The sequence below is a fragment of the Orcinus orca genome, chromosome 10 (assembly GCF_937001465.1).
Source record: "Orcinus orca chromosome 10, mOrcOrc1.1, whole genome shotgun sequence".
NCBI lineage: Eukaryota > Metazoa > Chordata > Mammalia > Artiodactyla > Delphinidae > Orcinus > Orcinus orca.
The window spans coordinates 68,689,059-68,714,946 of record NC_064568.1 but is presented as its reverse complement, the minus strand read 5'-3'; the positions used below and the strand labels follow the sequence as shown (position 1 = coordinate 68,714,946).

The 25,888-nt window shown below is 51.4% G+C and overlaps 1 protein-coding gene across 4 annotated transcripts in view; it reads left to right on the top strand.

Annotated features, from left to right (window-relative positions):
• The window catches only part of CPNE5 (copine 5), a 106,753-nt gene that overhangs the window by 24,355 nt on the left and 56,510 nt on the right, over positions 1–25,888 (top strand). For 3 of the 4 annotated variants that reach the window (XM_033424123.2, XM_033424121.2, XM_004267662.3), the window contains exons 2-3: positions 5,553–5,593; positions 7,595–7,641. In XM_033424123.2, the coding sequence (XP_033280014.1) occupies positions 5,572–5,593; positions 7,595–7,641 (69 nt within the window). In that variant the 5' untranslated portion in view covers positions 5,553–5,571. Of the gene's footprint in view, positions 1–5,552; positions 5,594–7,594; positions 7,642–23,648; positions 25,083–25,888 lie in introns of those variants that run through there. The other variant, XM_033424122.2, reaches the window with a different exon arrangement.

Genomic DNA, 25,888 nt, shown 5'->3' with positions numbered 1-25,888 from the left:
GGGCCATGTTTCCCTCAGACCGGGGCTCCCCGAGGACGGGGCTGTGTCTCCCTTCAGACTAGGGCTCGCTGAGGACAGGGCTGTTCTCCCCTCAGACCGGGGCTTCCCGGGGGCGGGGCTGTGTCTCCCCTCAGACCGGGGCTTCCCGAGGACGGGGCTGTGTCTCCCCTCAGTCTGAGGCCCCCGGGGGCAGGGCTGCGTCTCCCCTCAGACCGGGGCTACCTGAGGACGGGGCTGTGTCTCCCCTCAGACTAGGGCTTGCTGAGGACAGGGCTGTTCTCCCCTCAGACCGGGGCTCCCCGAGGACGGGGCTGTGTCTCCCCTCAGACCGGGGCTTCCCGAGGACGGGGCTGTGACTCCCCTCAGACTGGGGCCCCCTGAGGGCGGGGCCGTGTTTCCCCTCAGACCGGGGGCTCCCTGAGGACAGGGCTGTGTCTCCCCTCAGACTAGGGCTCGCTGAGGACAGGGCTGTTCTCCCCTCAGACCGGGGCTCCCCGGGGGCGGGGCTGTGTCTCCCCTCAGACCGGGGCTTCCCGAGGACGGGGCTGTGTCTCCCCTCAGACTGAGGCCCCCGGGGGCAGGGCTGCGTCTCCCCTCAGACCGGGGCTACCTGAGGACGGGGCTGTGTCTCCCCTCAGACTAGGGCTTGCTGAGGACAGGGCTGTTCTCCCCTCAGACCGGGGCTCCCCGAGGACGGGGCTGTGTCTCCCCTCAGACCGGGGCTCCCCGGGGGCGGGGCTGCGTCTCCCCTCAGACTGGGGCCCCCTGAGGGCGGGGCCGTGTTTCCCCTCAGACCGGGGGCTCCCTGAGGACAGGGTTGTGTCTCCCCTCAGACTAGGGCTCGCTGAGGACAGGGCTGTTCTCCCCTCAGACCGGGGCTCCCCGGGGGCGGGGCTGTGTCTCCCCTCAGACTGAGGCCCCCGGGGGCAGGGCTGCGTCTCCCCTCAGACCGGGGCTACCTGAGGACGGGGCTGTGTCTCCCCTCAGACTAGGGCTTGCTGAGGACAGGGCTGTTCTCCCCTCAGACCGGGGCTCCCCGGGGGCGGGGCTGTGTCTCCCCTCAGACCGGGGCTCCCCGGGGGCGGGGCTGTGTCTCCCCTCAGACTGGGGCCCCCGGGGGCGGGGCTGCCTCTCCCCTCAGACCGGGGCTACCTGAGGACAAGGCTGGATCTCCCCTCAGGCTGCAGCTCCCTGATGGCATTGCTGTTTTTCCTCCGACAAGATTCCCTGAGCGGAGGGCTGCATCTCTTCCTCTTTCTGACTGGAGAGCCCCAGCTTGTATTCTGACTCTTGTAAGCTTCTCATTGCGAAGGTGTCACCCTCAGGCCCTGTCCTTTAGCACCAGGCAGGAGTTCTCATTTCAGCCTTTCCAGTGCTTTCTGTCTTTGCTGGGGTCTTCTCAACGCCCAGTGCATGGTCGTTCTTCCTGCAACTGTTTTTGAAATGATTTTGGGGGGGAGAGCAGTGAGGAAAAGAGCATTTTGCTCTGCTCCCTGATCTTGATTTAAGGAACAAAAGAAGCCAAGCTTTAGGCTGTCACTAGGACATCTGAAGAATTTTATGCTTTTTTGGGGGGAAAAATACATTTGCCTGTTGGAAAAAAGTCTCTTTGAGCTCTCCAAAGAAAGATAGTGGAGAAAAGCACTTATGGTCTGGTCTCTCTGTGTCCTTGAGGTTTGAGCCCTGCTTCGCGTTGGAAGACCTGGTTTTTTACCCCTTGGCTTCTTACTGGCTCTGTGCCTGTGGGCAAGTCACTCACCATCTCTGAGCCTTGGAGTCCTCAGGGGATCAACCCCAACAGGGCACTGGGAGTGTATGTGATGGGATGGGCTTCCTGGGACCTGTAAGGAGAAGTGGCTTGTGTCACCTGTCCCGCCTCTCCTTTGTCACCAAGTGAGCCTGAGCACCCACCAGGAGAATGACCGCTCCGCTCAGCCCCAGGCCGATGAGGAAGACTCACCTGTGTGATGCGCCTCACTCTGTCCAAGTGCGCCACAGCAGTCCTAAGGGAGGAACTGTTTTCTAACTCCACTTTACAGGTGGGGAAACTGAGGCACAGGAAGGCAAGTAACTTGTCCAGAGGTGGGATGTGAACCCAGCTTATCTGACTGCAGTCCATAAACTTAACCATTAGGCTCTACAGCTAAGAGGAAGTATAGGGGCCGGCCCTGAGCGTGACCATGTTGGGAGACAAGAGGCTTGCTCACCCATTGGCCATTCGTTTTGGTTTTCCTTCATCCATCCAATTTGCCAGGACCCTGCTCTGAGTCAGGTGCTAGGCTGGCCTGGAGCAGAGTTGGGGACCCTGCCCCGTGTGAGAGACAGAGGCACCCCTGATTTTGCAGTCCAGGGTGTGCTGAGTGTGGTCACGGGTCCTATAAGTCAGAGGATGGCACAGTACAGGCCAGAGAGAGCTCAGAGGAAATGGTTGTTGGTCAGTGTCTGTCCAAGGAAGGCAGAATTGAGGAGAATGAACAGGAATGGTTCTGGAAGGATGGTAAGGATGATCTCAGCAGAGTAGGGGGAAGAGGGTTTGCATTATCTTCAGGTGCCATAGCCAGGATGACCCATGCCACGTGGCTCAGTGAGAGTCCGGAGGGTCACTGGGAAGGGCGCCACCGAAGCTAGGTGGCTGGGTTCTATTTCTTAGTCCAGCTGTGTGCCTCTCGCCCGGGCAGGTCCCATCTGCTTCTCTTTCAAGATAAGACCCCATATCTGTATCTCTCTCTCTTTCTGTCAATCTCTCCCTCTCTCCCTCTCTCCCTCTCTCTCTCTCTCTCTCTCTCTCACACACACACACACACACACACGCACGCACACGCACACACACACACACACACGGTCTCACTCTCTTTCTCACTAGCTTAGACATGACTGAACCTGAGTTCCAGAACTAAACTTGGAGGAGGCACAGACCTTGGAGAAGTCAATTGCCTTCTCTCCGAGTCTCACACTCCTGATTTATAAAGGAATTAGAAAAGGTGACCTCTGAGGTCCCTTCCAGATTGAACATTCTAGAATTTTATGTAATTATAGAATTTCATTACAGAATTCAAAGATAAACCTCAGCACTTGCTTTAGTAGGAGTCCCCCTCACCCCGCCCCCTCTTCCTCCATCCCCCAACCCTCTATATTACTTTCCAGCTCCTCACCGCATCTCAAGTTCCACCACTGTAGAGGCATCTTTGGAATTTAGGCATTTTGTCCTTTGTTTAAATCAAGACAGACACTCCTGCCCCGAATCCTAGCACACTACAGGAGGGGAGGGTCAGCCCAGGTCCAGGTCAGCCCATCTCGGTGTGGATGAGCATATATCAAATTGGTATCTTACCTGTAGCTCCTGCTGCCTACTTTTCAGAGCTGCCTGTGTATCATTTCATCTGATGCTCACGGCAGTGGGCTGGGAGGTTTATCAGAAGGTTTCCAAAGGGACAGCCGCTGGGAGCAGGTCTGGGAGAGGGGTGATGGAGGCCAGCAGAAGGGTCCTGTGCCTTTGGGTCATGGAGGGCTAGCAGGGTAGCTGCCTCTGGGGAGAGGACCCTGAATGAAGAGACTGGAGCAGAGGATGGGAATCTGGTTGGGGACCAGAGCTGGTATGATTGATGAGCACCATCTGGGACCTCCCCGGGTAGCAGAGGATGCTGTATCCTGGCACCAGGCTGCTGTTGCATCTATCTGTCTGTTGGTTGGTCTTTGGCTCCCACCTCAGAGTGGGGAGCATGGGTGGTGGGGTTGACTGTGGGTCAAGTTGTCCAGACAGGCTGTCACTGCTGATGGCTTCAGTGATGGTGACTTAGGGTGAGGTCTCCTTCTAGACCTTTCTGGCTTTGCCACTGCTTGTGCAGCATGGCTACTCCCTGCCCCTCCCTGGGCCTCAGTTTCCCCCTCCTCAAGGAGAAGGTGGAACAGATGATCCTGAGGGGCCCATCCCCCTCTGATATTTGGAGTTGGCTGGCAGGAAGCCACATAGCCTAGTGTTTCTCCTCTCTGGGGAAAGGGTGCAAGGGACATCGGGGCCCGTGGGGGAGTAGGGGAGTGGAGGCGGGGACGAGAAGACCCCCGGGGACATCTGGGAGGCAAGTGGGACATGGGTAAGATGGTTGGCAAGGGCAGAGCTTGACCTTAGGACAGTGTAGGAAGGAGTCAGTAGCTCCAACAGGTGGGAGGGCTCACAGGAAGCCCCTTCAGCAATAAAGCCCTTGCTTGAGTCAACAAGGGTCTTCAATGAGTGTGTCTCCCAGTGGGCACCTCTGGGAGGCTGTGTGAAGCACAGCTCAGAGCTGTCCCGGGGGGAGTCAGGAAGCGGGCATTTATCCTCCAACTCCTGCCCATCATTGGCTGCCGTGGGGAGTGTAAACTTCCTGGTATTTGCAGCCCTGCCTCCCCGAGAAAGCCCTTGGAAGAGAAGTAGGAGGAAACTGTGGGTGTGTACAGGAACTAGGAGGGCTGAAGGGGTAGGGCCGAGCATCAGCAACCTTCAGAGCTGGCACTCTTCTCTCTATTGTACAGATGAGGAAACAGACTCAGAGAGGTTAAGTCACTTCCCAGCCAGAGACCAAGTTTTCTTTGAGCCATGTTGCTTCCTGACAGCAGTGGGTCACTGTGGAGTGAGGGACACCAGATGTGCAGGACATGCCCTTGCCTGATCTCCCTATGATCTCCCATCTGTGAGATGGGATAATGCTTACCCAGTACTGATCTTCCAGGACAGAGTGAGAATTGGGAGCTAATATTTGCAGAACGCTTAGCTCAGTGCCTGGGGTTCAGTGAGTAGGAGCCATGATTGCACAGAGGCAGGGAAGGAGGGGCTCCGCTCCTGTTGTGAGAGCTCTCTGCCTCCAAACATGTGTCCATCATTTTTTGTTTGTTTGTTTTTTTGGCCACGCTGTGTGGCTTGCAAAATCTTAGTTCCCCAACCAGGGATTGAACCTGGGACTCTGGGAATAAGAGCGCGGAGCCCTAACCACTGGACCACCAGGGAATTCCCAGTCATCTTGCTGCATGAGTTCAAGTCTAATTGTTAGGACCATGTGTTAGCTCTGGCCTTGACCACAAAAGGACCCTGTTCAAATGAGTCTGCATCCCCTGGGAGGTATCATTAATTAATCCACTGGCACAGGTGAGATGATTGAATAAACTGGCTGTAAGTAGAGCCCTGAGAGAATGGTACATTAGTGGCTTGATTTCACTTTATTTTTTCAGAGACAGAGAAGTGGTAAAAGGAGAATTTCTAGAACAATTTCTACAACATTGGGCAGATTGTGTTTCAGCCCAAGAGCAAGGGGCTGTGGGATCCAGGGCACCAGGGTCCACAGGAGTGTGTGTTGGTGGCGGGGGTGAGAAGCAGGAAGCACCACACACCCTAGGAGCTGAGCTAAGGAACCTCTGGGGCCCAGCCAGCTCCAATGAACCCTAATAAACTGTGCTGAAGGAGCCTCCTGCTTCCCATTTGCCTGAAGCCAGGCCCGAGGCAGCCTCCGGATCTCAGTAACAGCCTGAATCCCCTGAGATCCTTGGGCTGTGCTAACTCCTGCTCTCTCCCCCTCTTTCAGGAACCTTTTGGACAAAGACATGTTCTCCAAGTCTGACCCATGTAAGTCCTGCACTGACAGTAATAACAGTAACAACAACAGCAACGGCATTATGTTTTATTTTTTTCTTTTCCATGATAGTTTATTCCAAGATATTGAATATACTTCCCTTTGCTATACAGTAGGACCTTGTTGTTTAACTGTTTTATATATAGTATTAATTCCAAACTTCTAATTTATCCCTCCCCCCTACCTTTCCCCTTTGGTAACCATGAGTTTGTTTTCTATATCTGTGAGTCTATTTCTGCTTTATAAATAAGTTCATTTGTATCACTTTTTAGATTCTACACATAAATTATATCATATGATAGTTCTCTTTCTCTGTCTGACTTACTTCACTTAGTATGATAATCTCTAGGTCCATCCATGTTGCTGCAAATGGCATTATTTCATTCTTTTTGTGGCTAATATTCCACCATATATATGTACCACATCTTCTTTATCCATTCATCTGTCCATGGACATTTAGGTTGCTTCCATGCCTTGGCTATTGTAACTAGTGCTGCTATGAACATTGGGGTGCATGTATCTTTTCAAATTAGAGTTTTCTCCAGATGTATGCCCAGGAGTGGGATTGCTGGATCGTATGGTAGCTCTATTTTTAGTTTTTTGTGTTTTTTTTTGCCGTATGCGGGCTTCTCACTGCCGTGGCCTCTCCCGCCGCGGAGCACAGGCTCCGGACGCGCAGGCCCAGCAGACATGGCTCACGGGCCCAACCGCTCCGCAGCATGCGGGACCCTCCCGGACCGGGGCACGAACCCGCATCCCCTGCATCGGCAGGCAGACCCCCAACCACTGAGCCACCAGGGAAGCCCTATTTTTAGTTTTTTAAGGCACCTCCATATTGTTTTCCATATTGGTTGCACCAATTTACATTCCCACCAACAGTGTAGGAGTATTCCCTTTCCTCCACACCCTCTCCAGCATTTCTTCTTTGTAGACTTTTTGATGATGGCCATTCTGACTGGTGTGAGGTGATACCTCATTGTAGTTTTGATTTGCATTTCTCTAATAATTAGCGATGTTGAGCATCTTTTCATGTGCCTATTGGCCATCTGTATTTCTTCTTTAGAGAAATGTCTATTTAGGTCTTCTGCCCATTTTTTGATTGGGTTGTTTGCTTTTTCTGTTATTGAGCTGTATGAGCTGTTTGTATATTTGGAAATTAAGCCCTGTTGGTCGCATCATTTGCAAATCTTTTCTCCCAGTCTGTATGTAGACTGTCTTTTTGTTTTGTTTATAGTTTCCTTTGCTACAACGGCATTATGACTACTACAGTAGCCAACACAGGAGCCTGTACTGAGTGCTCACTATGTACTAGGCATCGTTCCCAGTACATCAAGGCTATCTAATGTTTCACAGATACTGTCTGGAGAAAGAAAACTTGGAGGTCTGACCCTTCCCAGCCCCCGTACTTGTGAAGCCTCAACACAACCAAGTGGGTAGGGAGGGCTCAGAAGGTCTCAGCCCCAGGGAAACCAGTGCATTTAAGATCCCCAAATATCTGTGGCCTAGGGGGATGAGCACTGATTTTGGAGCCCAGGGTTCTAGCCCTAAGCAATGCTGCTCAAGTATATGACCTCAGACAACTCATTGGCCTCCTCTGATCCTCAGTTTCCCCATCAGGGAAGTGGGGCTGATGATAATAATAGGCCCCATGAGGCCACCTTGGGCTCTAAAGGGACAAGCGGGTTTCAGATGCTCTCTCCTGCCACACCTCTGCCACTCAGTCCTCCATCATGCACACCTGTCTACCTGCCTCACACTTTACACTTGCTCTAGCCTAGATGTGAGTGACCCCGGCCCTCCTCCCAAAGGGTGCCCCTCCCAGACACACCTATGTTCTGGGCCCCCTCCTCCAAGCCGACCCCACCCAGACCCAACACTGCTACCCAGGCCGTAGTGTCCTGAGGCGCCTGACCCTCCAGGGCCCTCCGCATCTAGGGCCCACACCTTCCTCTTGGCCTGGGCTGTTAACCCTTTTTTCTCTCCTCTCCTCACAGTATGCGTCATGTATACTCAAGGGATGGAGAACAAGCAGTGGCGGGAGGTAGGTACAGCCCCTCTCCCACCGTGGAAACATCAGCCTGTTCCTGATTGTCTGTCTGTCTGTTCATCTAACTCTGCAGTCATCCCACCTGATGTGTTTCCAACTTCAGCATCTAAACCCCCGTGAAGGATAGTAAGGCGTGCAGTCTTGTCCTTGCTGATGCAAGAAGAGACTAAAGGTGGAGAGAAAGTTCCTGTCCTCAGGGAGCCCCAGTCTGAGGGGGGAGACAGGGAGTCCAGGCCCACCAAGATCATGACCAGAGACATGGGTACAGCCTCTAGCACCATGTCTCAGCCAGAGCAGCCTTCCCATGGTTTTTGACTAATGTGAGTGAGTGTGGCTTTAGTTAGGTGATTCTCCTGCTCAGAAACCTTTGGTGACTCCCCTCTTCTTTGAATCAAGTCTCAGCTGCTTAGTCTGACTTCCAAGCTCTGCCATACCTCAGGATGGCCCGCTTTTCCAGCCTTGTCTCAATTCCATTGTCCCCACCAGAGGCCTTTTGCCCCTTGTGATAGGGTGTTTAAGGAGAGGGCAGACTTGAAGTGCTCGCTCTTAAGAATCACAGACACTTTTAGTGGGTGGCTGCTAGATACCCTCAGTCTATTCCCCACACAAAAGCCAGAGGAATCCTATTAAAACCCAAGTCAAATTCTGTCCCTCCTCTGTTCAGAACCATCCGGTAGCTCCCATCTTGCAAAACTAAAGTCTCTGTGGTGACCCAACAGGCCCTACAGGATCTGACTTCCTTTACCTGACTGACCCATTCCCTCCTGCTCATCCCCTCCATCACTCCACTCCAGCCACACCTGCCTCTTCCTGCCTCAGGACCTTTGTACTTGCTGTTCCTTCTTCCTGGAATGCTCTTTCCCCAGATGTTCACGTGGCCCCTCCACAGTTCCCTCAGATCTTGGCTCAGACATCACCATATCAAGGTCTTCCCTTGGCTACCCCATCTAACATTTCAGCCTCTCCACCCTTTCCTGCTTAATTTTGCCTCCTTATCACTTTTCACCATAAGCCATAAACGATACTCTGGTTTACTTATTTATCTTGTTTGTCGTGTGTCAGCTCCATGAGGGCAAGGATTTTCATCTGTCATTAACTCTTACATTTTGAGCACCTGGAAAGATGCCCAGCACACAGTAGGTGTTAATAAATGGCTGTTGAAGGAATGACTGGATTAGGAAAAGGAGCCAGGTGACAGAGGCTGGCAAGGATGTGGCAGCTGTTGTCTCGTTCCCGTCTCTGCTTCCTTCTTCCCTTAGACCTTCTGTGCCAGCTGGTTTTCAGGTGCAGAGAATAAAAGGGGGAACTGGTCAAGGGGGAGGGTCCTTGCAGCCCCTGGCTCCTGTCTGAACAAAGAAGGAGCAGACCTCCTTACTCTTAGAGAAGAGGATCTGGCCAAGCAAGGATGAGGTCAAAGTCTGGGAGGTGAAGAATGTTTTCTTCCAGGGTTGAGGAGGTGGGGGTGAATTTACTGGACTCAGAGCTGAAGGGAGTTTCCCGTGACCTTCATAGCTGTGCTCACTCCTTCTGGTGATCAGAAGAGGCCCAAGGATGGGACGAGAGGGAATTTGACCTTGGCAGCCCGATCCATGCCCTTCTCTACCCAGACCTGGGAGGGAGGCCCAGGGGCTCCGGATAGAGACTCAGCTTGGTGTCTCCACTGAGAGAGGGAAGTACCAATGACTAATGGAACAGAGGCAGCTCCAAAGAGCAGAAGGACACAGGTCCAGACCCCAGGGCCTGCGGAAAGGGAAGGAAGAGGAGTGGTGCATGAGATGACCAAAGCCAAGAGCCCACAGGGGCGGTGGTCCCAGGTGACTTGATGAGAATGAGAACGGCCAGTAAAGCTTCAGTAATTCAGACTTCAGAAACGAACCTCCCCTTCCTCGTTGGTGGACTGACTGGAGCATCACCTGCCCTGCTCCCTGATCTGCCCTCCCTCAGGCTTGGCAGAAGCAAGCGGCCAAAGGGAATGAATTTTATCCATAAAATGTATGGGAAATATTTCCGCAGGGGCTGGGCTAAAGTTGACTTTTTCTCCCTCTCCAATACTCTAAGCCAATTAAAGCGTAAACCAGATTGCTGGGGAAATGTTTAGCTTAAAGGAACTAATTACTTTTGAGACCTTTTGGCCGAGCTTCATAGAGAACAGTAATGTCCTAACGTCTCGGTGATTCATTCAGGAAAGTCTGGAAGGGCTCTTCAGAAGGGTGCTGCTCCATGAACCCTTAATTACATCCTGTAATGAGACTTGTCTCATTTGGGTCAGGGCCCACGTTGCATCTTTTTTTTTTTGGCTGTGCCTTGCGGCATGCGGGATCTGAGTTCCCCAACCAGAGATTGAACCCATGCCCACTGCAGTGGAAGTGCAGAGTCTTAACCACTGGACTGCCAGGGAAATCCCCATGTTGCGTCTTGTTATCACACACACTGCAGGGTGGAGCAGAGGAACGGGTGATAGGCCTTGGAATCAGATACACCTGTGCTTTCACTTCTGGCTCCAGCCCTTTCTGGAACAAGTTACTTTTTTTTAAAATTAATTTATTTTTTTCCCATTAATTAATTAATTAATTTATTTTTGACTGTGTTGGGTCTTCACTGCTGCGCACAGGCTTTCTCTAGTTGCGGTGAGCGGGGGCTGCTCTTTGTTGCATTGTGTGGGCTTCTCATTGCCGTGGCTTATCTTGCTGTGGAGCATGGGCTCTAGACACGTGGGCTTCAGTAGTTGTGGCATGCAGGCTCTGTAGTTGTGGTGCGTGGGCTTAGTTGCTCCACATCATGTGGGATCTTCCTGGACCAGGGCTCGAACCCATGTCCCCTGCATTGGCAGGCGGATTCTTAACCACTGAGCCACCAGGGGAGTCCCTGTTTTTTTTAATCACAGTGTTTATTTATTTGTTTTTCTTTATTTCTTTATTTTTTGGCTGCATAGGGTCTTAGTTGTGGCACTTGGGATCTTCATTGAGACATGCAGGATCTTTTGTTGCGGTGTGTGGGTTCTTCGCTGTGGCGTGTGGGCTCCAGAGCAAGTGGGCTCTGTAGTTTGCGGCACGTGGGGTCTCTCGTTGAGGTGCGCGAGCTCAGTAGTTGTGGTGCGTGGGCTTAGTTGCCCCAGGGCATGTGGGATCTTCCTTCCCAGACCAGGGCTCGAACCCACGTCCTCTGCATTGGAAGGTGGATTCTTTACCACTGGACGACCGGGGAAGTCCCCTGGAACAAGTTGCTTTTAACCTCTGTGTTTCCACATATGTAATACGGGAGTAACGCCTACCTTGTAGGCCTGTGGTGAGGGCAAAGCGAGATGATGGATATAACATACCTGCTGTGTAGTCATTGTCTGGTAAATATCATTGTACAACATCATCCAGAGTGTCCGGGCCTGACTGGTCCCTCCCCCATTTCAGTCAATATTTACAACAGTAAGCATTCTTGAGATTGGGCGGGGGGAGGAGGGAGATAGGCCGAAAGAAAAGTGTTTCACCAGAAGCGCAAGATGGAACTAGGGAGTTTGCAGCCTAGAAGGGGAGATTCCCATGCATGAATAATGCTAACAGAGGATGTGATGAGAGGTATTGATGAGAATAGAATGGGAGTTCAGAGGAGAGAAAATTACAGCCAGAATGTCATTTGGATTTTTCAGTGGAATTTGAACCTCAACACCAGCCATCTGGCTAAGGGATGCATGATGTGGAGCAGAGGAGAATGTGGGTTGGAAGGAACTTCAGGGCTCAGCTGGTTCACCCTCCTCATCCTATAGAGGAGCAGGATTGGCCTCATGTGTTGGAATCAGGGTGCTGGACCCCAGTGCAGTGGCAGCGTCCACTTGGAGGAGTTGAGTCGATCTGGGTTTCAGTGAAGCCGGGGGGCATACACAAGGGCCCAGCATCAAAGATGGTGGTGAGGGCTTCCCTGGTGGCGCAGTGGTTAAGAATCCACCTGCCAATTCAGGGGACGTGGGTTTGAGCCCTGGTCCGGGAAGATTCCCACATGCCGTGGAGCAACTAAGCCCGTGTGCCACAATTACTGAGCTTGTGCTCTAGAGCCCGCAAGCCACAACTACTGAGCCCACGTGCCACAACTACTGAAGCCCGTGTGCCTAGAACCTGTGCTCCGCAACAAGAGAAGCCACTGCAATGCGAAGCCTGCGCACCGCAGCGAAGAGTAGCCCCTGCTCGCTGCAACTAGAGAAAGCCCGCACACAGCAACAAAGACCCAACGCAGCCTAAATAAATAAATAGATAGATAAATAAATAGATAAGTAAATTTGTAAAAAAAAAGATGGTGGTGAAAGCAAAGGCATGGAGGTGGCTGGAGTAAGCAGGCCAGTCCAGGTCCTGCAGAGTTGGGAGATATAATACAGGGCTAATTATAAAGGAGTGGGTGGGGTTCAGGGAAACCAACGTGGGCTGGTGAATCACAGGGGCTGGGGACAGTGGGACTACTCCAGGCCTGAGGAGGTAAGGGGTGGGAGTGGTTCCTGGAACCCCAAGGGAGCTTGTCTACAGGAGCAGGGGCCCTCAGTGGAGGGACATGGTCAGCCTGGGCAACCTCACTCTCTCCCCACCCTCTGCTCTCCTGCCTTCACCTCCCATTGGTGGAACCCCACTGGAAGACTTAGAGTGGGGGGCGGCTGTTGATCCAGTCCACACAGGTCGGCCTCCCGGGCATAGAGCAGGGTGGGGAAGGGCTGGAAGTAGATCCAGAGGGCCAACGGAGACCATCCAAAACAGAGGGTGAGCAGATGAGTGAGGCTGGTGTTCAGGGTGTGAGGCTGGTAAGATACAGGGAGAGGCAGCTGAAGGGAACTCCTGACTCTCAGGCTGAGGACTGCTGGGGTCATAGGGTCAGAATGTCAGAGAGGAGACTGACCCCATTTACAAGAGACCATCAGCGCCATGCCCAGCCTTCAGGGGTGATGGTGGCAGAGCTCTGTTGCATGGGCTACCCCTGGGACACAGGCTTCAAGCTATTTCTGTGGGAGGAAAGATACCCTCAAACATATCAAGGCCCTACTTTGCCTGATTCTTCGTGTGACCTGCAGAGGAAAGTATCAGGAAGGGAGAGTTTAAAGAATAATCCAGATCCATCTCTATGGAACTGTCCCTGGGATGGAAGCCTGTTTTTCCTAGTAAACACGAACCCATTCCCATGGCTCCACCTGCTAGTTCATTGCAAAAAGTCTCTCTGTTAGTGGAATCTTGGCCAAGAGATACTCATTCCATGGCCGGAGGGAGTCAAGTGCAAGCACAGCAGTTTCCCTAGGCAGGGTCTCCCATGTTTGCATAAGACCACAGAAGGATGAAAGCTGCTCTCGCAGCCCCTGGCTGCCTGGTTTCAGCTGATTTTAACCGTTTGGGTCATTGTAATGCCTTCTGAGAAAGCTCCGTCTTCCCATCACCTAAATCTGTCACTGCAGTTTGTGAAAATTGACTCAAGATGTAATTTTAGCCCAGGAAATCGACCACTATTTGCATCAAGGCTTACTAAGCCCTTCTGCATGTCCCAGGAGAGGCAGGATGGCCAGGTAGGAGGAGTCCCAGAAACTCTGTCACTAGGAAGAGGGAGCTGTGCTTGGTTCCCCATTTGAAAAGTGTAGGGGTGCAGCAAATAATAATAATAATAATAATGAATTTCACATTGGGAATTCCTTGGCAGTCCAGTGGTTAGGATTCCATGATTTCACTGACGAGGGTGAGGGTTCAATCCCCGGTTGGGGAAATAAGATCCCACAAGCCCCACAGCCAAAAAAAAGAAAAAAGAAAAAAAAAGAAAAGTGTAGAGGTGATCCCTGCCCCTCCCTTGCCAGGTGGCTGTCCAGGCTGAGGGCCCTTCAGAAAGGAGGAGATGGGTATCATGGAATCTTAGGGTGTCCCGCTGATCAACCCACACTACCTGCAGAGCATGTGGCCCCAGCCGCCACGCCCACATGTCCCTGCCTGAGCGCTCAGTCTATTTTTGAGCAACCTCAGCCTGCTGAACATCTTAACACCAGCTGGGAATGACAGTTCATCTCTGAATATTCGGAATGATCTTCCTTGGAGCGTCTTGACATGAGCCTCCACATAACTTTGACTCAGCTTACTGTGTGCTGGGAGATGAATCCTGGGGACACAAAGGGTGACCAGACACTATCTACAGCCAGAGCTCACTTTCAATTCAGGGAGGTAACAAAAACAACAATAACTGCAATAGTAATGCTAATAGCAAACATATCTAACAGTGATGTACCAGGCACTGTTCTAAAAAGCATTTACTGTAGTAACTCATTTGATCCTCACAACAAACCTGTGAAGGAGGTAACAGCAGCATTATTACTGTTATTATTATTATTGGCCTCATTTAACAAAACAGGAAACTGAAGCACAGAGTGGTTAATGTGAAAGTAGTTTCTAGAACATGACATCAGAACTATAATAGAGTTATACATAAAGGGCATAATTCCACTCGTTCCTAATTCCACACTCCTTAGATGTGCAAGTAAGTTGATTTTCTCATTCACATATTCTTTATTTTTTAAAAAAATTTTATTTCTTTAATTTATTTATTTTTGGCTGTGTTGGGTCTTTGTTGTGCGAAGGGCTTTCTCTAATTGCAGCAAGTGGGGGCTACTCTTCGTTGCAGTGCACGGGCTTCTCATTGCAGCAGCTTCTCTTGTTGTGGAGCACAGGCTCTAGGTGCGTGGGCTTCAGTAGTTGTGGCATGCAGGCTCAGTAGTTGTGGCTCGCGGGCTCTAGAGCGCAGGCTCAGTAGTTGTGGCTCACAGGCTTAGTTGCTCTGCGGCATGTGGGATCTTCCCAGACCAGGGCTCAAACCTGTGTCCCCTGCATTGGCAGGCAGATTCTTAATCACTGTGCCACCAGGGAAGTCCCCCACATATTCTTTCAATGTTTGAGGACAGCTCACATGGCCCTGTTAGTACGCTTTGGGGCAGACCTAGAATGTGACCATTTCTATCATGAGTTCCTCTTTATATAACTGTCTCTTGTCCCTTTGCTAATCTGGGCACACTCCCTGGAACACACGTCCATTTGTCAATGTTCTTCCCAAAGTGTGTGTCCTGCACCATTCCCTTCTCCAGCTTAGAGCATCGTGGGCTGGCTCCCTCCTCACAGGGGCTTGGACTAGACAATCATGCATTCTGTGTGTTTGTTTCCAAGGGTTATATATCTATCGACATTACCTAGAATTCCACTGGCCTTTTTGGCAGGTGTCTTCGACTTACTTCATATTGAGTTTGGGGGCTCCTGTATCCTCCTCAAACAAGCTGCTATCCAAACAGAATTCCTCCAGCTCAGATTTGGCAATTGAGTTTTTGAATCTAAATGTGAAATTTTACATTTATCTCTGTTACATGTGTCATTTGGCAGATCCAGTCTGTTGTTATGGTCTGTGAAGATCACGCTGAATTATGGTTGTGCCTCCTGGTCCTGGGTCAGGGGCAGTCATTGTCCACGCGAGTGATAGGGGTGGAACGGGATGGAGTGCTGTGGTCCTCCACTAGAGACCTTTTCCCAGATTGATCTCAGTTACCTAGTTGACCTTTGGGGAGTGCTGTTCAGCCACCTAGGATCTGCATAACTTTGTTATAACCCATCTCGTGTTTCTGCGTCTGGTCCCTAAGGACGTCATGAATAACAGTCAAATACCTTGTCAGATGACGCCCTGAACTTGATGCCCATCCCAGCTCTGAGATTTACCACGTGACCTGGGTGAGGTATTTATCTTCTCCAAGTCTCATCTTACTCATCTGTAAAATGGGGTTAGGAGAGCTTCTTGGAAGGACTAACTAAGATAATGCTCGTGAAATGCCTGGAAATATCAACTGCAGTGTGCCATTGCCCAGCTCGGGCCCCTGGGCACCCTTCACAGGGGGAACGGCCACACTTGGAGACCCTGGAAACTAAACCAACCCTGCCCGCACCAGGAACCCAGGAGCAACAGCCAACATTCTCAAATACTCAAGCTTCCTGGGAAACCCGAGTTCCCTCCTCAGCCTGGGGCTGTAGGACCTGATTCGCTCCAAGGAGTGAGGGCTTCCAGGGGGAGAGGGGCTTGAAGGGAAGCATCCCAACCCTGTATGTGAGGAGTCCCTCATCAGGAGGGGCTCTTTCAGGAAAGGCCGGACACAGGGATGTCATCCCTGTGTCGTGCCCAGAGCATTGTAGCATGGCATACTGGCCACCAGGATGGTGGCTGCAGATGGTGCAGGAGACCCACTCCCAGACTCTGTGGCGCCTTTGTCCCCTGCTTGTGTTTATCCTGGGTATCTCCTCTCAGTCTGCCCACAAAACTCTGCCTCTCTGGTGGTGGCCTGTCTGCCTCCTGCCCCCTATCAGACCCCGACTATCCTCCCTGGCTCTGGCCCCAAAGGTCACCCCCAGGCTTATCCCCAAAGTCTCCTTTTTAGCTCCTCCTGAACAGAAGAGGGCTTTTTCCTGTGGCTCTCCAAATGACAGCTCAGGAATTCACCCATTTCTCAAGGCTCTAAGACAAAACATCAACTTCTTAGCCTGGTGTTAGAGCCTCTCCCATTTGGACTACCCTAAGCATGGCCATAAGACAGGAACTACCATGGATTCAGCCCTTGCTGTGTGCTCTGCTGGCGCATCCCTAATGCTGCAGCCAACTGTGAGGAGGTGTGATTGGCCCAGATCACAGTTAGGAACTGAGACGGGAAAAGCTGAAGTGGCTTGTGTAAGGCCATGCAGTTCATCAGTGTGGGGCTGGGACTCAATCTGTTATGAAGCCACCTAACCACAGCTGCCAGGTCTTTGGGACAGAGACCTGCAGCCTCCCACAGTCAGGAGTGGATACAGGCACATCTCTGCTTCCGCTCAACCTCGATGCCAGGGCCTACACAACCGTGAAAGCAGGTCTCAGGCTGATTTCTGCCGCACACACCTGTGAGTTAGATTGAACCGTATGAATCTGCAATTTGAAAATTTTGGCAATTTCATATGGTCTAACAGTTAAGGTTAGACTCTAACCTAATCTTAGTAAGTGGCCGCTAGTCACACACCTGTCCTTACAAGCTGAGAGAGGTCCCTGGGCCTGCCTCTTGCCTGAAAGGCTTCTGAAAGTCGGCCAAGGGATGACGTTCCAGGGTTGGTAAGGATCAGGCCACAGCAGGCTCCATCTGTGGGAGAACCCAGGGGTATCAGAAACCCAGGCCCACTCCCAAGGCGTGAGGTCACGTCTCTGCAGATTCTCACTCCCTGCTTGTGCAAGTGCTTAAGTGCTTGTACAGCAGTCCTAACCATCCAGGTGTCTCACTACCCCTTCCTGTTGGTTGTGAAAAATCATTGCTAACATCCCTCTGTTAATAGGGCTCTCCAGTACCCAGGAGATAACGTGTTAGAGGTGAGGCCTCCTAATTAGGGTCTTTCAAATGTAACTCCCACTCATAAGATGGATGAAACTCATTAAAAAATAATTTAAAATAATGTGTTACAGACAGTAGAACAAAACCCAAGCTGTTTGACTCCTGGCTTTTCCCTCCCTACCTCAGGGCCTGTTACCCGCTATCTTAGGGAAGAAGCTCTTCTTAGCTCTGTCCCTCTCCCTGCATCCAAACACTCATAGCCCCCAGTCTGGTGTACTGCCCACCCTCACTCTATTCCTCAGAGGAAATACTCCACCATGCCCTTTCCTTTAGCCAGCTCTGATCCACCTTAAGCTGTCTCTGAGCTCCCCAGACACCTCTGTCCCAGCAGCCATGATTGCTCCCTGATAACTCTGATTATTTAAGCTACTCAAAGAATCAACCAAGATGTATGGAAAATCTGTGTGACAACAGGCATCCTTTACTGAGTGCCTGCCATGTGTCCAGCATCTCATACTCATCATCCCTAATCCTTATAACAACTTTGCAGGCAGGTACAGATTATGCCCAGACCACGGAGGAGGGGTGGGATCCTGAGCGCTTTTAAGAGTCAGACAAACCTGGGTTTGTTTCAGGACCCTGGTACTTAGAGCTGTGTGGCCTAGACACTTATCCCCTCTGAGCCTCAGATTCCTCACATGTAATATGGACAACTAACAATACTTACCTTCTGGATTGTCTAAGGATTTGAGATAACATAGGATAAGTTGGAGGAGCCAGGTAGGCACTTGGTAAAAGATAGCTCTTGTTAATAGATCACTGATGGTGCCAGGCAATGTACCAGGCAGTTTATATACTTTATCTCAGGTAGCCCATTCTATAAATAGCAGTGTGGAGGCCAAGAGAAGGGAAGTAACTTAGGTAAGACACTGTGGTATCCTCCAGGGTGCAAAGCTGTAGCAGGGAGGTCCCTGCCCTCAGAGACCTTACAGGGAGCTGGGGAGAACAGACACATATATAGAAGGATTTATTTATTTATCTTTAAATTTTATTTTATTTATTTTTTGGCTGTGTTGGGTCTTTGTTGCTGCATGCAGGCTTTCTCTAGTTGCGGCGAGTGGTGGCTTCTCTTGTTGCGGACCATGGGCTCTAGGCTCGCAGGCTTCAGTAGCTGCAGCACGTGGGCTCGGTAGTTGTGGCTCATGGGCTCTAGAACACAGGCTCAGTAGTTGTGGCACATGGGATTAGTTGCTCCGCGACATGTGGGATCTTCCTGGACCAGGGCTCGAACCCGTGTCCCCTGCATTGGCAGACGGATTCTTAACCACTGCGCCACAAGGGAAGCCCTATAGAAGGATTTAAAAGCCTCATTTATTCATCTTGTTGAGGGTGTTGGAACAGATCCTCTCTGAGGCCCCAAGTTTCAGACCACAACTAGTCCAAGAGCCTCCCAAGTAGTTTAGACATGAATTCTCAGCACTTCACAGCAGGGAGAGATCAAGAGGGCTAGGGAGGCTTCCAGGGGGAGACAACACCATACTTTGGACTTGAAGGATGGTGGGAGGAGGAAAGGGCATTCCAGGAATGGGACCCGACATGAGCAAAACCTGGGGGTGGGAATGGCCTGCGTGTCCATGAGCTAGCTGGCTGTGACTTAGTCCAACTGCAGCCCAGTGTGTGCTGGAGGGAGGTTAGAGATCAGCTCCAGAGGGGAGGGCGGCGCCCCCCTGGGAGCCCTGTTGGGAGTATGTGGTCTTAGATTTTATCACGGTTTCCAGAATCAGTAGTCAGGGAACTGGCATTTATTGAGCACTTACTATATGACATACACTGATCCAGGCATACAGTGGAGAACAAGACAGGCAGAGTCCATGCTCTGGAGAGGCTTAGTGTAGTCAGCAAAGAAATTGGATAATTTCAGGTACTGGTTGATCAGTGCTGTGAAAAAGATAAGACAGTGTGATGAGACAGTGACCTGGGAAAAGGGAGCTGCCTTAGTTAAAGGGGCATCAGGGGAGGCCCTGCTGAAGGGCTGGTGATGTGAGTTGAGCCCCAAGTGGTGCCATGCATTAGTCTGGTGGTGGGGAGGTTCCAGGCAGAGGGAACAGCGAGTGCAGAGGCCCCAAGGTGGGAACAAGCTCTTTTCGTCAAAGGACCAAAAGAAAGACTGGTACAGTTTGAGTGGTGTGAATAATAAAGACAGTGGGCCGTATGGTCACAGAGGTTGCACGGGCAGATCCTGCAGGGCTTTGTAGGCCATGTAGGAGTTCAGACACTGCTCTAAGTGTGATGAGAAGCTATTTGAGGGTTTTGAGCAGGGGAGTGATGTAGCCTGTTTATGTTTCAGAAAGATAACTCTGTCCCCTGTGTGCAGAGCAGATTGTAGGGGAAAGGGCAGCCGCAGGAAGACAATTTGCAGTGTTTGTGGAGCTCCTGGGATGAGATGGGGTGGGCAAGGGCAGTGGGGATCCGCTTGATCCAATGGCCAAGAGTTTAAGTGTGAAATGAAATGACCTTCCACCCACTAGGCTGTGAGCCCAGTTGGGATCCCTGATGACCAGAACAGGACCTGGCCCCCGTCATAAAATGTAGACCTTTATCAAGAGATTTAAAGTAATGAATGGACTGTTATTGTTACTAAAGCCCAAAGCAGGAGGCAAGCCTCGCTAGGAGGTGGATTCCCAGGCCAGCATGGGGTTGGCTTTCCGACTCTCCCCTTTTTGCAGAGAGAAGTCTGCCTCTGCAAAGAAAGGTCCCTCTTGAGCCTTGGGTCCCTTGGGCAGCCTTTAGTGGTTTTTGCTCTTGTCACACAGCTGCATTTCCAGGGCCTTGACTCCCTGTCATCAGGAGCCGGCAGTCTAGGACCAAGGTCTTACTTCAGGGACCAGGTGAGTCCACAGGTACCTTTTCCCAGTTTTAAGGTTAGGGCTTTAGAACCTGCTTACAATGTCCCTTCAAATCCTGTCTTTTCCACTTCCCATAACCTCTCTCAGTCCTAATTTTTTTCATCAGCAAAATGGGACCCTGGGACCCTGATGCCTGCTCATTGGGCTGTGATGGGACATAATGACAGAATCACCTCAGTGCCTTGTTGTGCTCAATACTTTAAATAGTATGATTATGCAATACAGTCAGACAAACCTACGAGGCGGCTCTGTCCCCCGTCCTGCTGATCCTCAATAGGAGGATGACTGACATTCCTACTGCCCATGCTGTCTCCACCTCAGCAGCACCGTGTGATCTGCCTTGGCCCTCACCACATCCCAGATGAGGAAGCAATTGGATGGAGGGGTCCTTGCTTCGCCCAGTGACTGCTAGCAAGTGGCAGAGCCGGGGTGTGATGTGGTCTTGAGTCTGAGTCCAGGCTCCTTTCGTCTGCCCAGGCCACTGACTTTCAAAATGGGCTTTTCTGGCTCCAGGGTTTGATGTGGTGCCTCAGGGTCCAACTGTGAATTTGTGTGTGGCTCCTGCCACCCCTTCCCCCATTCAGCCAGAGGTGTTTGTTAGTTCTGTGTGATACATTAGACAGGAGCCTAAGATTCCCTTTAAAGAAAGGAGTCTGCCTTTCTAGTAAACCCCGAGGATCTAGGCCAGGTCCCTTGGTAGCTGATAAATCTATTTATTCCTTGGCGTTAGTGTCCAGGCACACTTCATAGCTGCAGCTGAACTGTTGAGAGCGCGGGCTCTGAAGTCAAGGTAACTGGGTCCAAATCCAGGCCACCACCTTCCCAGCTGGGGCGCTTAGGCAAATGCTTAGGCTCAAAAGCCTGCTGTGAGGATTAAAGGAGTTAACTCATGTAAAGGGGCTGGCACGTAGAGAATGCTCAGTAATGGCTCTTCCTGTAAGAAGCCCTTAAGTGAGAAACCACCGATGCTATCATTTCACTGATGGTGTATAAGGAAGGAACCACTGACGCTATCATGTCAGATGTCATGATGCCATTTGATAGGAACCATAGACATTTTGGGGTGTGCTGGGGGACAGGTGCTATTGTGACAGGCTTTCTCAGGCTCCCCCATTCCCCCAAAAGCGGCTGCTCAGGCAGGACCAGAAGCACAAGCCAGTGGAGAGTGTTTTGCCGGCAGGTTGGCAGCCAGGCTTATTGGTAAAAGGGCCACTCCCCCAGGAGCTGGGCCAATTTAACAGATTATCGGAAACAATGGCTAATTAGGAACTAAGCTTTTTGGCAGGAAGTCTTTTATTATAAAGCTTGATAAAATTTCACAGGCCACTGCTGGTGTCTGGGGCCAGAACAGGAACCTTCTCTGTCCAGGCCTGAGCACTGGGAAGGCCATTGGAGCCTCAGGCCCCCCATCTCCACCTCTGCCCTTCCTCACCTAGAGGCCTTGACAAAACAGGAAATGGTCTGGGAGGCCACCAGGCCACAGAAGTCATGGTTCACTCTGTGTGCCTTTAGGTAAGCCCCATGCTTTCTCTGGGCCTCGTTTTCCTTACTCTCTAAGGAAGAGATGGCCACAGGATCCTGGACCCCTCCCGTGAGAGAACCTGAGAGAAATTTCCAGACCCAAGACGGTGGTGGACCTGGCATGGGACTTCTGTGCCCCTCTGCACAACCCATGCCCTCCTGCCTGATACCCAGACCTCTGGCCATTCTCCCCAGCCCTGGACACCCACCCAGTCCCCTATTCCCAGAGCCAAGCAGATTCCCTCGTCCTATTTGTATTTGAGTCAGATAGATTTCTGGCCTCTAATTTTAATCCCAGTGAACATGATTCATGAGGATCCAGGGGCTGGGGTTTGCAGCAAGATGTTAGAATCTGCCGTTAAGGAGCCATCAGTAATATATGAAAATTATAGGGGAGCTCCGGCTGGGGAAGGGTGGGCAGCTTGGAGGTAGAGAGCAGCCTGTCAGCTCTGGCCTCCTTCTGTCCTGGCCAGCACAGTCACTGGGGGCTTCGCAGCTGCGGGGGGGAAGGTCTCTGAGGCTTCATCCAGCTGTAATTTGTAAAAAGGCAAGAGCTGCTTAAATCAGGGGCCGTTAAGATTGTTCAGGCTTGCAGAGCCACCCACTCACTACTGAGGCAGAGGATCGCAGTGAACACCGTGATCCTGTCACTCCTGGGAGCCCTGGCCCTCCCCCCGGGCCTCCTGGAGCTCTGCTTCTTCATGTGTAAAATGGGGATGATAATAAAATCATCTCCATGGGGGTCAGTGGGGGGTTAAATGAGATCATGAATGTGTGGAAGTGTTGTGAAGATGAGAAGTCACGATACAAAGCGGAAGGAGGAGGAGGATTTGATGGAAGGGAGAAACCTGGGAGAGGGGGGCATAGACAGGCTTCTGGGACAAGAGGGCACTGTTCAGAGCCAGAGCCCCGCCTGGCCTGGGCTCTTGTCACTGCCCGTTTCCTAATCAGCTATGTGACCTCTGTCAGAGCACCCCATCCCCGCTTCCCTGCCTCTCTTTTCTCATTGGTTGAGAGAATTTGGTTCCTTCTGGCCCTAAAATCTTCAGTTCTGAGTCAACTTGTTAGTCAATGAATGTTCACAGAAATCATAGGAAGGACCAGGACTGTGTGTGTGTGTGTGTGTGTGTGTGTGTGTGTGTGTGTGTAGGGGTTAGAGGTGGTGTGGAGGTTGAGCAGAGGAATAGATCGGGGCGCTCACCTGTGCCACCTGACCTGTAGAACCACCCAATTCCACAGGAAGAATTAACCAGGTGGAAGGGACAGTCAGCACTGAAGAAGTTCAGAGGTTGGGCTGGGGTAAAGACTGATAGGACATATTCCCAGCCTCATTCACAGTATTAACCTCTTATTGTTGAGTGACTCAATCAACTCCTAATTGATTAGGAGCCAGAATGCCTGAGTTTGAATCCTGTTCCTTCCACCCATTAGCTGTGTGACCTTGGGCAAGTCACTCAGTCTCTCTGAGCCTTATCTTAGTTTACTTTTCTGTAAAATGAAGATGATAACAGTACTGCCTCATAAGGTTATTATGAATATTAAATGAGTTAATATATGGAAAACACTTAGCACCTGGCACCTGGTAGGGCTTGGTGACAGTTGTTATCAGTATTGAAGACCAACTGGGCAGCAGATGCTCTGTGCAGCCTTTCATGCACATTTCCCTCTAGCCTTCCCCTGGAGAAGGAAGGATGTTCTGTTTTAGCGATGGGGAAATGCACCTTCCGAGGGGTTACCCAGGTGGTCTCACATAGATAATAAGTAACAGAACCCTGGCCAGTGGGGCTCCTGGGCCACTGGCCTGGCTACCCCTCTGCACCTCCCTGGCTCCAGCCATGGGCATCTGTGGGGAGTTGACCGACATGTTGGGAGACATCCCTGAGCTGCTTGCTGTCACTGCCCCCAGCAAGTGGGTTGTGAGGAAGAAGAAGAGGACCAGATTTTGGAAATCTGGAAGCAACAGAGAGAGCCTCTTCCCAGGCTGCCTTTGTTCTGCATCTCCAGTGTCTGAGCTGGGGATGAGTGGGCCAAGGGCACCACTCCCCCCATTCTCACTAGCAGCCTCCTTGCCCAAGGGCTCCTCCTGCCTTCCCTTTCCTGCAGTGGCCAGAGTGAATTTTCTTCTCTAGGCCTGGGTGGCTAAGCAAAATTTACACATTCTACTTCCTTTTTTCTAACTGAGGCCTGGGCATTGCTAGGTGTTGAGGGGAGCCCACAGGGAGGGCAGAACCTTGATCTTAATGGAGCAGCTAGTTTGTAAGAGCAAAGGGCCAGCCCTGAATTTTCCCCTCAGCCTTACCCTGTATGTGGAAGTTATTTGGAGAGAAACCACACAGACCTGGGACCTCCAGGGGACTTAAGCACAGAGGACCCCTTTAGATGGAGGATAGAAACCTTCTCAGGCATGGAAGATGGGTAGGAAATGTTAGCAGTTAGGGCCAGGAGCATCTCAGAGACAGGGCTGAGTTCAGAGACTTGGGAGATCTATACCTCCTGGGTGGCTGGGCCAGGGTTTGGGATTTATAAAGAACCAGAGTGTGGAATCACAAATTTACAGAGCATGTTTTATGTCCCAGGCTCTCTTCTAAGTATATTACATACACTAAATCATTTAAGCCTCCAACAACTCTATAAAGTGTGGATAAATGGTCATTTCCATTTTATGGAAGAGGAAATTAAGGCAAGAGGTGAAGGTGTTGCAGGAAGGGGGACCCCTTCCAGGGCCCAAGGGTGGGCTCTTGTCTAACACTCAGAAATTAATTGTCTGAGGAGACACACACACTGACAAAGCAAAAGACTTTATTGGGACGGGGCGCCTGGGTGGAGAGCAGCAGGGTAAGGGAACCCAGGAGAACTGCTCTGCCTCATGGCTCACAGTCTCAGGTTTTATGGTAATGGGGTTAGTTGCCGGGTTGTCTCTGGCCAGTCATCTTGCTTGGCCCAGACTTGGTCTGACTCAGGGTCCTTCCTGGTGGTGCGTGCATCTCTCAGCCAAGATGGATTCCAGCGAAAGGATTCTGGGAGGTTAGTAGGACATATTATGGGCTGGCGTCTCCTCCTTCCTTTTGGCCCCTCCCAAATTCTTCCAGTTAGTTTTACAAGACGTATTATGGGCTGGCATCTCCCCTCTCTCTTTGGCCCCTCCCATATTCTCCCAGTTAGTTTTCAGCAGCAGTACCATGTTCCTTATCAGGACCTCCTGTTGTGAGAAACTTATGCAAGTGGTTATCATGGTGCCTGGCCAAGGTGGACAGTTTCGGTCAACGGTTCCCTAACAAAGGGATTTGGCCAAGGTCACACAGCCAGTGAATAGCAGAGCCAGGATTTGAAACCAGGAAGCCTGGCCTCAGACTGCTCTATTAACTATTTCACTTTACTGCCTTATGTGCGAACCCCCAAGATCTGCCTTCCAAAGCTAGAATTAGTGGGTCTTAAAGCTTTCTGCTTCCCTTTGAGAAATTGATGAAAACCATGGCTTCTCTCCCCAGAAAATGAGGACATGTACAGATATTTGCATTCAATTTCAGGGTATCACAGCCCACTCAGAGCTGGTTCTAATCTAGCGGTTGCCCTTCCCTGCTGGGTTCTCTGACATCTGTGTGGATGGGGCCGGGATGGCTACTTTCTACAAAGCAGAGGCTGTGGTGAGAGCCCTGGACCCTGAGAGTCCCCACCAAGGCCCACAGGTAGGATGGCTGGGTTGGGACCCTGCATCTCTGAGGGCTGTCACAGACCTTGGGTACCTAGGCTGCATGGGCAGGAGTCACACACTTTACTGGTGACATGAATGTTACCGTGTCTAAGAAGAATGGGGTGGGGGTGGGGACCATTCTTGGTTTGTGTTCGGGTGAGTTGGAAATGGTATGAGTGTGTGAATGTGTTTGTGAGAGAGAAAATATATCAGTCAGGGTCCCAGCAGGAGAGAGAATTCTACTCAGTTGTTTTCACTGAAGAGATTTAATGGATTTCTTTCAAAGGTATGGGTGAGGTTGAGGACACCCACAGGGACAGTGCAGCACCCAGGGCCTGGCAACAACAGGGAGCTGTTTCCACCCAGGCTTGAAGGGGCAGTGGGAGGAGACAATGTTATTGTGTGTGAGTGAGAGGTGAGCATGGTGGTGGGTGTGGGGGGAGCAGCCCCTCCCAGAACCATGGTGCTGAGACTGGGCCAGAGACGGAGGAAATAGCCCACATTCTCTCATCTCCCGTCTCCCATCTGCCATCTGCCATCTGCCAGTGCCTCCCACTGGCCAAACACAACTGGAACCCACAGAGCAAGGGAACCAGGTGATGGAGTTTGATGGGAAGCAATCTCCTGGAATGGAGAAGGAGCTGGGCAGGGTGGGGCGGCAGCAGGAGACTCTCCGGCATGGAGAACAAGCCTCCAAATCAGTCTAGGACTAACTGCCAGCTCAGTGCCCCCTGCAGGTCAGGAGGCCCATGTCTTGACACAGGCTTGCCCCTTCCCGGCCTTGTAGTTGGATGTGGGAAG